This window comes from Callorhinus ursinus, unplaced genomic scaffold (genome assembly GCF_003265705.2).
Source record: "Callorhinus ursinus isolate GAN/ISIS: 27379988/994484 unplaced genomic scaffold, GSC_fseal_2.0 scaffold10, whole genome shotgun sequence".
Taxonomy (NCBI): Eukaryota; Metazoa; Chordata; class Mammalia; order Carnivora; family Otariidae; genus Callorhinus; species Callorhinus ursinus.
The window spans coordinates 2,643,153-2,656,039 of NW_027397072.1; the positions used below are offsets into that span (position 1 = coordinate 2,643,153).

The 12,887-nt window shown below is 45.1% G+C and overlaps 1 protein-coding gene across 4 annotated transcripts in view; it reads left to right on the forward strand.

Annotated features, from left to right (window-relative positions):
- The window catches only part of DCDC2C (doublecortin domain containing 2C), a 137,021-nt gene that overhangs the window by 42,218 nt on the left and 81,916 nt on the right, over nucleotides 1–12,887 (forward strand). For all 4 annotated transcript variants that reach the window (XM_073896950.1, XM_073896949.1, XM_073896947.1 and 1 more), the window contains one exon: nucleotides 7,897–8,023. In XM_073896950.1, the coding sequence (XP_073753051.1) occupies nucleotides 7,897–8,023 (127 nt within the window). The remainder of the gene's footprint in view (nucleotides 1–7,896; nucleotides 8,024–12,887) is intronic.

Below are 12,887 nucleotides of genomic sequence, written 5' to 3' on the forward strand. Positions count from 1 at the left end.
TTGGGATCGAGCCCCATGTCGGGCTCCGTGCTGAGTGTGGAATCTGCCTGGGATTCTCTCTCTCCCTCTGCCCCTGACCGCTCACGCTCTCTCTCTCTCTCTCTCTCTCTAAAAAAAAACCAAGTAGGTCCTTTTCACACAGTAAAGATGGGAACTGTGCTTGGGGACATGTGACAAGGACGCCCCCCAGGCCAGCCCTGGCAGTGGGGCCCGGAGCTTCCGGGCCCAGTGTTGGTGCCAGGCTTCCTGCTGTGTGTGCAGCCATGAGACATGGAGCTCAGAGTGTAGGGACAGACAGGAGGGAGAGTGGCCAAGCCTGGTGTGGCCACCCTGGGCCTGGGGGCAGCAGGAAGGGGGCACGTCAGGCGTAGAGGTGAGAAGCGCTCACTGTGTACGCTTATCTGCACGTAGTGTGACATAGACAGCACAAGAAGAGCAGCCAGTGAGTGTCAGGATACAAGCCTGGGAAGGCAGGCCGAAGCCAGTTCTTGGCGGCCGTACGGGTCTTTACCACCCATGTGTGTGATGACCACATGCCCCCACCCATCTTATAAAAACGCTATTTCAGTGTCTCCCTGACATTACTGTTCATTCAGTAAAGCTGTTGAGCGCCTACTCTCTGCCTGGCTCCAGCTTTCAGCTCCTTTGCTCAGGCACCTCCCTCCGGAGGCTCATCAGCCACGAGGTCCCCCACGTAGTGAGCTATTCTTTCCCAACATCTCACGGCCAGCCCTTGACGTGGCTTTCCTCCTGGTGCAGTTCAGATTTCATAACCGCCATCTTAGTCACCGTCTTGGAAATACTTTGGCTTCCTTACCCTCTGAACCACCCCGGTATTTGCCTGGCAAGAGTCCAGCCTTGGATGAGCCCAGCCCCTTGCCTGTCCACACTTGCGCTGAAGGAGCTCAGTGTCGCTGGAGGTAATGACACAGCCCACCTAACTCTTTGCCCTGAGTTCACGACTGCTGTCCTCACCCTCCCGCCTTCGCTGAAAAAGGCCTTCTGCCAAAAAATGCTCTTCGGAATACGCTTTGCTCAATTTTGTGAGGGATTTTTGCAAGTCTATTCATAAATGAGATCCGTCTCCAATGCTGCTTCTTCATGTGGTCCTTGTCTGGCTTTGGTGTCAAGGCTTTTCTGAATTGACTCTGGTTATTTTGATGGCTTCCTGAGCTGAATGATCATCTTATTTATTTTCAGTTTTCTTTCTCTGTGGATTGCCTTCAGTATTAAGTGTTTGTTGGGTAAATGAGTGAACGAGAATCGTCGAGAATGCAGAACCAATAGACATGATTCTGCCCTAAGGATGAGCTTCATTGCGTGTGGTTGGACGACACAGACTTGTTTCTTGATAAAACATTTGTGTGAATGAGTCTCATGCATAGGGTGATGGTTTGCAGGAAAGGGTAATCGACTCGTGGAGATCCGCAAATGGGGCGCAAGTCCTAACGTGGCACAGAGAAGGGGGCAGATGTTCCAGGTGGAGAAGGAGCCGACGTGGTTGTGCAGAGTTTTCTCAGCTGTGAGCTCTGAGTTTGAACGTTGAAACTTAGCCTGAGTGGTACAACCTTGGAATCCCATACTTTAATGGTGTGGGAAGCCTCTGAGCACAGAGAACGGAGCCAGGAGTCCGAGGTTGTTTTGTTATGTCCTCACTTCATTATGTTGTTCTGACTCTGGGTCCTGATAGGTAAGGATAGTGTTTTCTTTTCCTTTTATTAAATATTTGTTCTATTTGGTCTAAAATTTGGGACACGTTTGTTCTGATATCGCCTATAGTTCTTTCTCTTCTCTTTTGGAAAGCGATCACTGGGAAAGTTAATGGGTTTTAAGGATGATATATAACATTAAGAATCTTTAAGTGGAATCGTCACAAACATGCATACTCTGCAATGCAAATAAAAAGTGTTATTTTAGAAAAAACAAATCTATCATTGAAAATATTCCATGGTGTATGACCAGGCATGTAACAACAGAGCAAACACATTTTTTTTTTCCCAGAAAAAACAGGAATTCCTAAAAGAATACAACAGGCATTGATGTTAACTAAGTTTGATGTAAAATCTCTGCGTTTGTGGTACTAATGCCTGTCAAGGTATTTTACTGTATTCTTGCTCCCCAGTGTGGAGGTCTACATGGTATGTTGAGCTGAGAATTCAGTACTTACAAACCTTTGCCCCATGTGAGGAACAGGTGCATTTTTGAGGATGAAAACTACCCCAGGCTTCTCTGGCTGCATGAGCCTGGGTTTTATTTTATTTTATTTTATTTTATTTTATTTTATTTTATTTTATTTTATTTTATTTTGTTTTGTTTTATTTTATTTTATTTTTTGAGGCTGGGTTTTAGAGTTAGTCACAACAACCATATTATGGTAAGTACAATTGCTTCTTTATGTGTGTGTGCTAGGCTTTCCACGTCTCTCTTACTAAACTTCTTTGATTTGTTTTCTGTGGGAAGTGGGGTGCCTCCTACGTAGATGGCCTCTGACCACTGCTGTTGGTGGTCATGTGTGGTTTCGCTGTCATCACAGCGAGCCTGTCTCTTCAGCTGAGGCGTGTGCATGGTTGGCACTACACGTGTTGAGTGTCATTGCTGCAAATGTCATCAAGATGATGTTGATACGATTCAGAATCAAAGTGAAAAATTATTGTATTCCCAGAAAGGTACAAAGAATAGCAATTTTATGCTAGTGGAGTACATTCTTCTTTAATTCTTTATATTTTTCCAAAGGAACAACCAACTCTTTTATGGGACCTGAGAAAGGAAGTTACCATGTGCAGCTGAAGATACAGGCTCAGTAATCTATTACAGTGTAACGAGCCATGCCCTAGGGGATTAACACAGAGATGTTTTATTATTTCTCTAAGTCCTGTGTGTTGGCTGGGTGGGTCTTGGGCCAGTTGCACCAGGCTTCCTTACAGGCTGTGTTACCTGCCGGGGTTGCTGGGCTGCAAGGTCTAGGCTGGCTTTAGGAGCACATCTGGACGTTGGTGCTGGTCATCATCCCCATGGTTGCAAGGTTCTGGGAGGTAGAGAAATAGACCCTCCCTTGGTGGAGGCATGCAGCCAAGGTATGCAGACTTCATCTGCATCCAGAGAGGGGGTTTGGTGGCCAGGAAGCACTCTGCCACATTCGTCCACCACATCTTGTTACTGAGGCAGATGCAGAAGGCTTGCTTCCCATGCTCCAGGCAAGAAAGCACCAGCCTCGAAACGTGCCGAGCAGCGTGGAAGAAAATTCCAGAGATCATAGTGGTGCACTCTGTCCACACTGCCTGGCAAAGCACAGACATACTCAGCTTCAACGCAGAAATGGCTCAGAAGAGCCCGACTCTGGGTGTAGAATCTTGAGAGGAGTCGAGCAATTTATTTCTGTGGCCTTGTCCTCTTGCTTTACATCCAGATGTGTTATGTGATAAAAATCTATGTCTAAAAGTTCTGAAAGGGCTGTTTCAGTAGAAAACAGAACTTCCAGGTAACAGGGAAGCCATGTGACATAGTTTAGCTGGTAGTTTGCTTTGTTTCTTAGCGACACGTAAATAACCACGTGTCTTATGATTCATGGCATTTGATTCCATGAAATGAGAAGAAACATAATGGCCAGGAGCACAGGTGTCTGGGTGACTGTGGATGTGGGAATGTGGGAGAAGCCGGTGGGGTTCCAGGTGTCCATTAACTTGAGCCATGACTGTTGAGTCCTAGGAAATTAACTGAGTGAACCTATTCTTTTTTAAAATTTTTTATTGTTATGTTAATCACCATACATTACATCATTAGTTTTTGATGTAGTGTTCCATGATTCATTGTTTGTGCGTAACACCCAGTGCTCCACGCAGAACGTGCCCTCCTTAATACCCATCACCAGGCTAACCCATCCCCCCACCCCCCTCCCCTCTAGAACCCTCAGTTTGTTTCTCAGAGTCCATCGTCTCTCATGGTTCGTCTCCCCCTCTGACTTACTCCCCTTCATTCTTCCCCTCCTGCTATCTTCTTCTTCTTTTTTTTCTTAACATATATTGCATTATTTGTTTCAGAAGTACAGATCTGTGATCCAACAGTCTTGCACAATTCACAGTGCTCACCATAGCACATACCCTCCCCAGTGTCTATCACCCAGCCACCCCACCCCTCCCACCCCCACCACTCCAGCAACCCTGGAGTTTGTTTCCTGAGATGAAGAATTCCTCATATTAGTGAGGTCATATGATACATGTCTTTCTCTGATTGACTTATCTGAGTGAACCTATTCTTATTTCGTTAGATCAGATTCAGTTTTCAGCAACTCATTTACCGTGATTTTGGGTCTATTACTTTCCAAGGAAGTGAGGCTAATTTAATAAATGTTTAAAACTGCTTTCCTATATTAAAATGAATTATTTTAATGTGCAAGTCTCTGTAAAATATCAGTAAATAATTAATAAGCATTGTATTTATATCACATCCACAACCAGAATGTTAATATTACCTACTTCTCTTTTGGGCATAGAGCGCAAATGTTGGTAGTGAACAGAAATGAACAGGAGATAAAACACTGACAAATTAAAGGTGCCTGTGTGTGCGTATGTGCGCACACGGGCGTGAAACAGTCAGAGAGATGCACACCACGGGACTGGACTTTAAAGTGCAGCATGGAGCACGTGTGTTGGAGCTGACACTTGCAGGCTAATAATGTCAAGACCGTAGCAGTATCACACAACATCCAAGGCTGCATTTGTGTCTCCTAGTGGCCTGAAGAGGCAACAGTCAGGTTCAAATGTCAGCTAATGTTCCACTTTATTAATGCTTGGCATAGGGGCTGGTTCTCTGATGGCGGACCCTGACCCACTTGGAAGCAGGACATTCACTCTGGAAGCTGGTGGGAGGCCTTCAGCGTGCAGCGCTGGCTTTCCTCCTGGGAGTGGCCTGACTCTGAACTCAGCTAGGTGGTTGCTGTTCCTCCACTAGACAAACTCTCTACTTCATCCACATTACCTTGGGGGGCTGCCTTTCATGTGCCTGAGCAAGACTATCTGTTACAACAGCATTGAAGTTCGGCGAGGTCGAATGAAATAGGCTCCAGAGAAAAATGATAGTCCCTACAGCACTGCAGAGAAATGAACACAGTGTGCCTTGGGTATGTTTCCTGAGAATGTTTTTAATGGGGGAGCAGATTAATGAAATGGAAAAGCAGCACCTGACACCTTTGTAGGGCACTCGTGTTGATTTCGGACTCAGGACTCAGAGCAGGGAGGAGTGGGGACAGTGGTGATGCCTAGACCTTTCCTTGCATGGGGAAGCCACAGATTCTCTGTTTTCCTGCTCAATCTGTTGTTTCTGAGAAATGCTGTAAATCTGTGTTGCTCTGACAATGAGAGGCACGCGGAGTGTCCACTGCACGGCAGACGTGTGTGTAAAGCTGAAGGTGGCCCCTTCCTGTCCTTGCGGAGGGCAGGCCAGTGGGGAGCTGGTGGGCAGGAGCTGCAGGTGCATGACCGTGGGGCTGGGAGTGCGGACGAGGGCTCCTCTGCGTGGGACACGGTGACATTAGAGCAGGACCAGCACCTGAGGAGGTGGCGGCTCTGGAGAAACGCCTGGGGTGTCCCTGGCAGGTTGGGACAGCAGGGCGTGTAGAGGTCGCCTCACGGGTGTGGGAAGGAAGGCTGGGCCGATGGTGTAGCCGACCCTGCACCTCCCATACCCTGCACTCCGGCAACCCTTCCCCTGTCTTTCTTTTTAAAGATTCCATTTATTCATTTGAGAGAGAGAGCCCATGAGCAGGGGGAGAGGCAGAGGCAGAGGGAGAAGCAGGCTCCCCGCCGAGCAGGGAGCCCGACGCGGGGCTCGATCCCAGGACCCCGGGACCATGACCTGAGCCGAAGGCAGACGCTGAACCCACTGAGCCGCCCGGCGCCCCGGCCTACTTGCCCCCACATCTTCTTACTTAGCACAAGAGATCAGCAAAGATTTACTAAGCAACTGTTGGGACTACTTCAGTGGGCATGTGTCTGTGTTGGGAGGTCACTGTTTGCTTGGAACCAGGAATGCAAAGGGCAGGGGCTGTGTTCTGGTGATGACATGCAGGTGCTCCAGGAACGTGGCACAGGGACTCTGAGCTCGGCTTGCACTGGGATTGGAAGCCAGGGAGGAAGGGCATCGCAGGTGGAGATGAGCCAGAAGATGGGCAAAGCCTGAGCAGGGAATAGACTGGGAATGTAAGCGGGCTTAGACTCAAAGGTCACAGCGCTGAGCTGAGGCACTTGAACACCATCCTCAAGTTGTGACAGCTCCTGTGAGCATCTGAAAGGCACAGGGGTATGAGATTCATACCAGCACCGTTCACTTACTCACTGGGCAAGTATATACGGAGAGCTTTCTATGTGCCACCCGGCTCCAGGCTCTGGGAATTCATCATTAGACAAACATCTCTGGCCCCATGGAGCTTCCAGCATTCTAGTGGTGAGATGTAAGCAATAACCATTCTAAATAAGTCACCACACATGGAGGTTGCCCTCAGTGCTGGGGGTACAGGATGAAGGGGAAGAAGGGAAATGGGTGTGCAGGTAGACAAGGTCAGGCTGTCCTTGCGGAGACAGATGGCCCCAAAGCAGGGCTCGGGCTCAGATTGACGAGAAGCCAAACCAGCGCGGCTCCGGGTTTCACTGGATGTCATAGAAATAAGGAGCTTGTAGAAACTCGTGTTCCCATCAGGTACATTGGTAAGGGATGAGATTAAACAATGAAATCAATTTATTGAACTTATGGGCGCTCTTCATCTGTCATCTCACCAGCCCAAAGCTCTGTGTGGGCCCCCTTCCAGGTCAGTGTGGACCAGCTCATCTCCTCGTGTCGCTGCGCCTGGGGTGGTGGGGCTGGTGGCCGGTGGCCAGGCTGCAACGGTCTTGGCTTTCTCTGTGCGCTTTGCTCTGCACCAGTGTTGCTTTGTGTCCTTGTGAGAGGGTGGGACACTTCCTGTGTCACTGTCCTTCAGGTATTACTTCAGAGGTAACAGTAAATACAGGGTGTCTTGTCGTAGAGGCTGAGGATCGGGAAAATGGTTGCAAAATAGATGAATCCCTACCCCCAGCTGCCTCCAAAACACAAGCAGCGTGCACTGTGTTCTGTTTCTAACACCAGTTCTGCCAAGATCTTGTTTCCTATATATATGAGCATGATTTCAACTTTTAGGAAAGCCTGTTAAAGTAGGTAGAAAGATTTTGCTTGGTTCTTGTATTTGGTCATGGGACTATTTTATGCACTTTAATTTCTGCAAGGATAAAACAGCCGGTTGTTTGCCTCATAAATATATTGATGTTATAGGGAGGTGCCATAGAGAGCTCAGGAGAAATCTTGATTTATATAGTTCTGCCTGTGTTCAGTAAAGACAGAAAACAGGAAAACTGGAAAGGTGGTTTGTATTATGAAGACAGTTTTTGGGACGGAGCTGGGATGATGCTCAGAATTAGCTCATCTTCCACTGTGATCCCCTCCTGCTTGGTCATTACTGTCTGCAGATTTTTTTTTTTAGACCATCTGAGTTTCCCTTTATCTCAGTCCAAAACAAACCTACCACATGTTTAATATCCTTTTATCAGAGATGCTGTGCCTTGCTCAGAGGTTCCAGTGGGAATAGTTTGGTAGGTGTTGAAAACAGTGATTTTTGGGGTGCCTGGGTGGCTCAGTCCTTAAGCGTCTGCCTTCAGCTCAGGCCATGTTCCCAGGGTCCTGGAATTCAGCCCCTCATCGGGCTCCCTGCTCATCAGGAAGCCTGCTTCTCCCTCTCCCACTCCCCCTGCTTGTGTTCCCTCTCTCGCTGTGTCTCACTCTGTCAAATAAATAAATAAAATCTTAAAAAAAAAAAACCTCATGGTACACTGCTGTTCCTCACATACTTTTTATTCTTAATTTGTACCTTAGGAGGATTCCAAAGGAAAAGAACCTCATAAATACGACAACATTCCCCAGAAGGAACAGGATTCTGTTTTTTATGCCAAAGAGGGAAAGAAGAAAACACTAGAAGAACCTTTAATGCAAAGCAGCGCAGGTAATGTGAATTTCATTTGGCTGTGGGCATTAAAAAGTGCTACCATTTGAAGAATGTGTGTGTGTGTGTGTGTGTGTGTGTGTGTGTGTGTGTGTGTGTGTGTGTGTGTTTCCAGGCCAGTTTCATACTGCAAAGATACGGCTTGTAACTGTCTGATTTTAAAACTTCACTTGTGACGATCTGATTTATTAATGAGACATTCAACTCCAGGGGTCGTGGTAGTGAGAGGAGAGAAACAAAATCCCAGTGGCGAAGGCAATAGGCTTCTCCACCGAGGAAGCCCTCCCAGATCGATGCAGGAATTCTATCCTCTCTGTGAACATCTGGGTGGGCGTGCTCTCCCATAAGGCCAGTGATGCAGCAAACAACCTGCGAACAAATCAGCCTTTGGAAGAAAACATGAAACTCAAATCCACCTGAATTGTTTGGGTTTACTTTTTTTTTTAATAGAAAAAGTAGCATTTTTTTATTATGTTATGTTAATCACCATATATTACATCATTTGTTTTGGTGTAGTGTTCCATGATTCATTGTTTGTGCATAACACCCAGTGCTCCACGCAGAACGTGCCCTCTTTAACACCCATCACCAGGCTAACCCATACCCCCACCCCCTCCCCTCTATAACCCCCCGTTTGTTTTTCAGAGTCCATAGTCTCTCATGGTTCGTCTCCCCCTCCGACTTACTCCCCTTCATTCTTCCCCTCCTGCTATCTTCTTCTTCTTCTTCTTTTTAACATATAATGTATTATTTGTTTCAGAGGTACAGGTCTGTGATTCAAGAGTCTTACACAATTCACAGTGCTCACCATAGCACATACCCTCCCCAGTGTCTATCACCCAGCCACCCCGTCCCTCCCACCCCCCACCACTCCAGCAACCCTCAGTCTGTTTCCTGAGATTAAGAATTCCTCATATCAGTGAGGTCATATGATACATGTCTTTCTCTGATTGACTTATTTCCCTCAGCATAACACCCTCCAGTTTGGTCCACATCGTTGCAAATGGCAAGATTTCATTCCTTTTGATGGCTGCATAATATTCCATTGTATATATATACCACCTCATTTTTTTTTTTTAAAGATTTTATTTATTTATTTGAGAGAGAGAGTGAGAGAGAGAGAGCCCAAGAGGGGTTAGGGTCAGAGGGAGTAGCAGATTCCCTTCTGAGCAGGGAGCCTGATGTGGGACTTGATCCCGGGATTTTGGGATCATGACCTGAGCCGAAGGCAGTCGCTTAACCAACTGAGCCACCCAGGTGCCCTATACCACCTCTTTTTATCCATTCATCTGTCGATGGACATCTTGGCTCTTTCCACAGTTTGGCTATTGTGGACGTTGCTGCTATAAACATTGGGGTGCACGTACCCCTTTCGGATCCCTACATTTGTATCTTTGGGGTAAATACCCAGTAGGGCAATTGCTGGGTCGTATGGTAGCTCTATTTTCAACTGTTTGAGGAACCTCCATACTGTTTTCCAGAGTGGCTGCACCAGCTTGCATTCCCACCAACAGTGTAGGAAGGTTCCCCTTTCTCTGCATCGCCGCCAACATCTGTCATTTCCTGACTTGTTAACTTTAGCCATTCTCACTGGTGTGAGGTGGTATCTCATTGAGGTTTTGATTTGGATTTCCCTGATGCCGAGCGATGTGGAGCACTTTTTCATGTGTCTGTTGGCCATTTGGATGTCTTCTTTGGAAAAATGTCTGTTCATGTCTTCTGCCCATTTCTTGATTGGATTATTTGTTCTTTGGGTGTTGAGTTTGATAAGTTCTTTATAGATTTTGGATACTAGTCCTTTATCTGATATGTCATTTGCAAATATCTTCTCCCATTCTGTCGGTTGTCTTTTGGTTTTGTTGACTGTTTCTTTTGCTATGCAAAAGCTTTTTCTCTTGATGAGGTCCCAATACTTCATTTTTGCCCTTGCTTCCCTTGTCTTTGGCGATGTTTCTAGGAAAATGTTTCTAGGAAGAAGCTGTGGCTGAGGTTGAAGAGGTTACTGCCTGTGTTCTCCTTTAGGATTTTGATGGACTCCTGTCTCACATTTAGGTCTTTCAACCCTTTTGAGTCCATTTTTGTTTGTGGTGTAAGAAAATGGTCCAGTTTCATTCTGCATGTGGCTGTCCAATTTTCCCAACACCATTTGTTGAAGAGACTGTCTTTTTTCCATTGGACATTCTTTCCTGCTTTGTCAAAGATGAGTTGACCATAGAGTTGAGGTCCATTTCTGGGCTCTCGATTCTGTTCCATTGATCTATGTGTCTGTTTTTGTGCCAGTACCATATACTGTCTTGATGATGACAGCTTTGTAATAGAGCTGGAAGTCCAGAATTGTGATGCCGCCAGCTTTGCTTTTCTTTTTCAACATTCCTCTGGCTATTTGGGGTCTTTTCTGATTCCATACAAATTTTAGGATTCTTTGTTCCATTTCTTTGAAAAAACTGCATGGTATTTTGATGGGGATTGCATTGAATGTGTAGATTGCTCTAGATAGCATTGACATCTTCACAATGTTTGTTCTTCCAATCCATGAGCATGGAACGTTTTTCCATTTCTTTGTGTCTTCTTCAATTTCTTTCATGAGTATTTTATAGTTTTCTGGGTACAGATTCTTTGCCTCTTTGGTTGAATTTATTCCTAGAGATCTTATGGTTTTGGGTGCAATTATAAATGGGATCAACTCCTTGATTTGTCTCTCTTCTGTCTTCTTGTTGGTGTATAGAAATGCCACTCATTTCTGTGCACTGATTTTATATCCTGCTACTTTACTGAATTCCTGTATGAGTTCTAGCAGTTTTGGGGTGGAGTCTTTTGTGTTTTCCACATACAGTATCATATCATCTGCAGAGAGTGAGAGTTTGACCTCGTCTTTGCCGATCTGGATGCCTTTGATTTCTTTTTGTTGTCTGATTGCTGTGGCTAGGACTTCTAATACTATGTTGAATAGCAGTGGTGATAATGGACATCCCTGCCGTGTTCTGGACCTTAGGGGGAAAGCTCTCAGTTTTTCCCCATTGAGAATGATATTTGCTGTGTGTTTTTCATAGATGGCTTTTATGATATTGAGGTATGTACCCTCTATCCCTATACTCTGAAGAGTTTTGATCAAGAAAGGATGCTGTACTTTGTCAAATGCTTTTTCTGCATCTCTTGAGAGGATCATATGGTTCTTGTTCTTTCTTTTATTAATGTATTGTTATCACATTGATTGATTTGCAGATGTTGAACCAAGCTTGCAGCCCAGGGATAAGTCCCACTTGGTCGTGGTGAATAATCCTTTAAATGTACTTTTGGATCCTATTGGCTAGTATTTTGTTGAGAATTTTTGCATCCGTGCAAAAATCTGAGATCTCATCTCAGATCAAGAATATTGGTCTGTAATTCTTTTTGATGGGGTCTTTGTCTGGTTTGGGGATCAAGGTAATGGTGGCCTCATAAAATGAGTTTGGACGTTTTCCTTCCATTTCTCTTTTTTGGAACAGTTTCAGGAGAATAGGTATTAATTCATCTTTAAATGTTTGATAGAATTCCCCTGGGAAGCCATCTGGCCCTGGGCTTTTGTTTGTTGGGAGATTTTTGATGACTGCTTCAATTTCCGTAGTGGTTATAGGTCTGTTCAGGTTTTCTATTTCTTCCTGGTTCAGCTTTGGTCGTTGATACATCTCTAGGAATGCACCCATTTCTTCCAGGTTATCTAATTTGCTGGCATAGAGTTGTTCATAATATGGTCTTATAATTGTTTGTATTTCTTTGGTGTTGGTTGTGATCTCTCCTCTTTCATTCATGATTTTATTTATTTGGGTCATTTCTCTTTTCTTTTTGATAAGTCTGGCCAGGGGTTATCAATCTTGTTAATTCTTCCAAAGAACCAGCTCCTAGTTTCGTTAATGTGTTCTAGTATTCTTTTTGTTTCTATTTCATTGATTTGTGCTCTGATCTTTCTTATTTCTCTTGTCCTGCTGGATTTAGGCTTTATTTGCTGTTCTTTCTCCAGCTTCTTTAGGTGTAGGGTTCGGTTGTGTATTTGAGGCCTTTCTTGTTTCTTGACAAAGGTTTGTATTACTATATGCTTTCCTCTTAGGACTGCCTTTGCTGCATCCCAAAGATTTTGAACAGTTATGTTTTCATTTTCATTCGTTTCCATGAATTTTTTAAAATTCTTTTTTTTTAAAGATTTATTTATTTATTTTGAGAGAGTAAGAATGAGAGAGAGAGAGAGAGAGTACATGAGAGGGAGGGAGGTTAGAGGGAGAAGCAGGCTCCTCGCTGAGCAGGGAGCCCGATGTGGGACTCGATTCCGGGACTCCAGGATCATGACCTGAGCCGAAGGCAGTCGCTTAACCAACTGAGCCACCCAGGTGCCCTAAATTTTCCTTTAATTTCCTGGTCGACCCATTCATTCTTTAGTAGGATGCTCTTAGCCTCCATGTATTTGAGTTCCTTCCAACTTTCTTCTTGTGATGAGTTCTAGTTTCAAAGCATTGTGGTCTGAAAATATGCCGGGAATGATCCCAATCTTTTGGTACTGGTTGGGAGCTGATTTGTGACCTAGGATGTGATCTGTTCTGGAGAATGTTCCATGGGCACTAGAGAAGAATGTTTATTCCATCGCTTGGGACGGAATGTTCTGAATATGTCTGTGAAGTCCATTTGGTCCAGTGTGTCATTTAAAGTCTTTCTTTCCTTGTTGATCTTTTGCTTAGATGATCTGTCCATTTCAGTCAGGGGGGTGTTAAAGTCCCCCACTATTATTGTATTCTTGTCAATATGTTTCTTTGCTTTGGTTATTAATTGCCTTATATAATTGGCTGCTCCCATGTTAGGGGCATAGGTATTTACAATTGTTACATCTTCTCGTTGC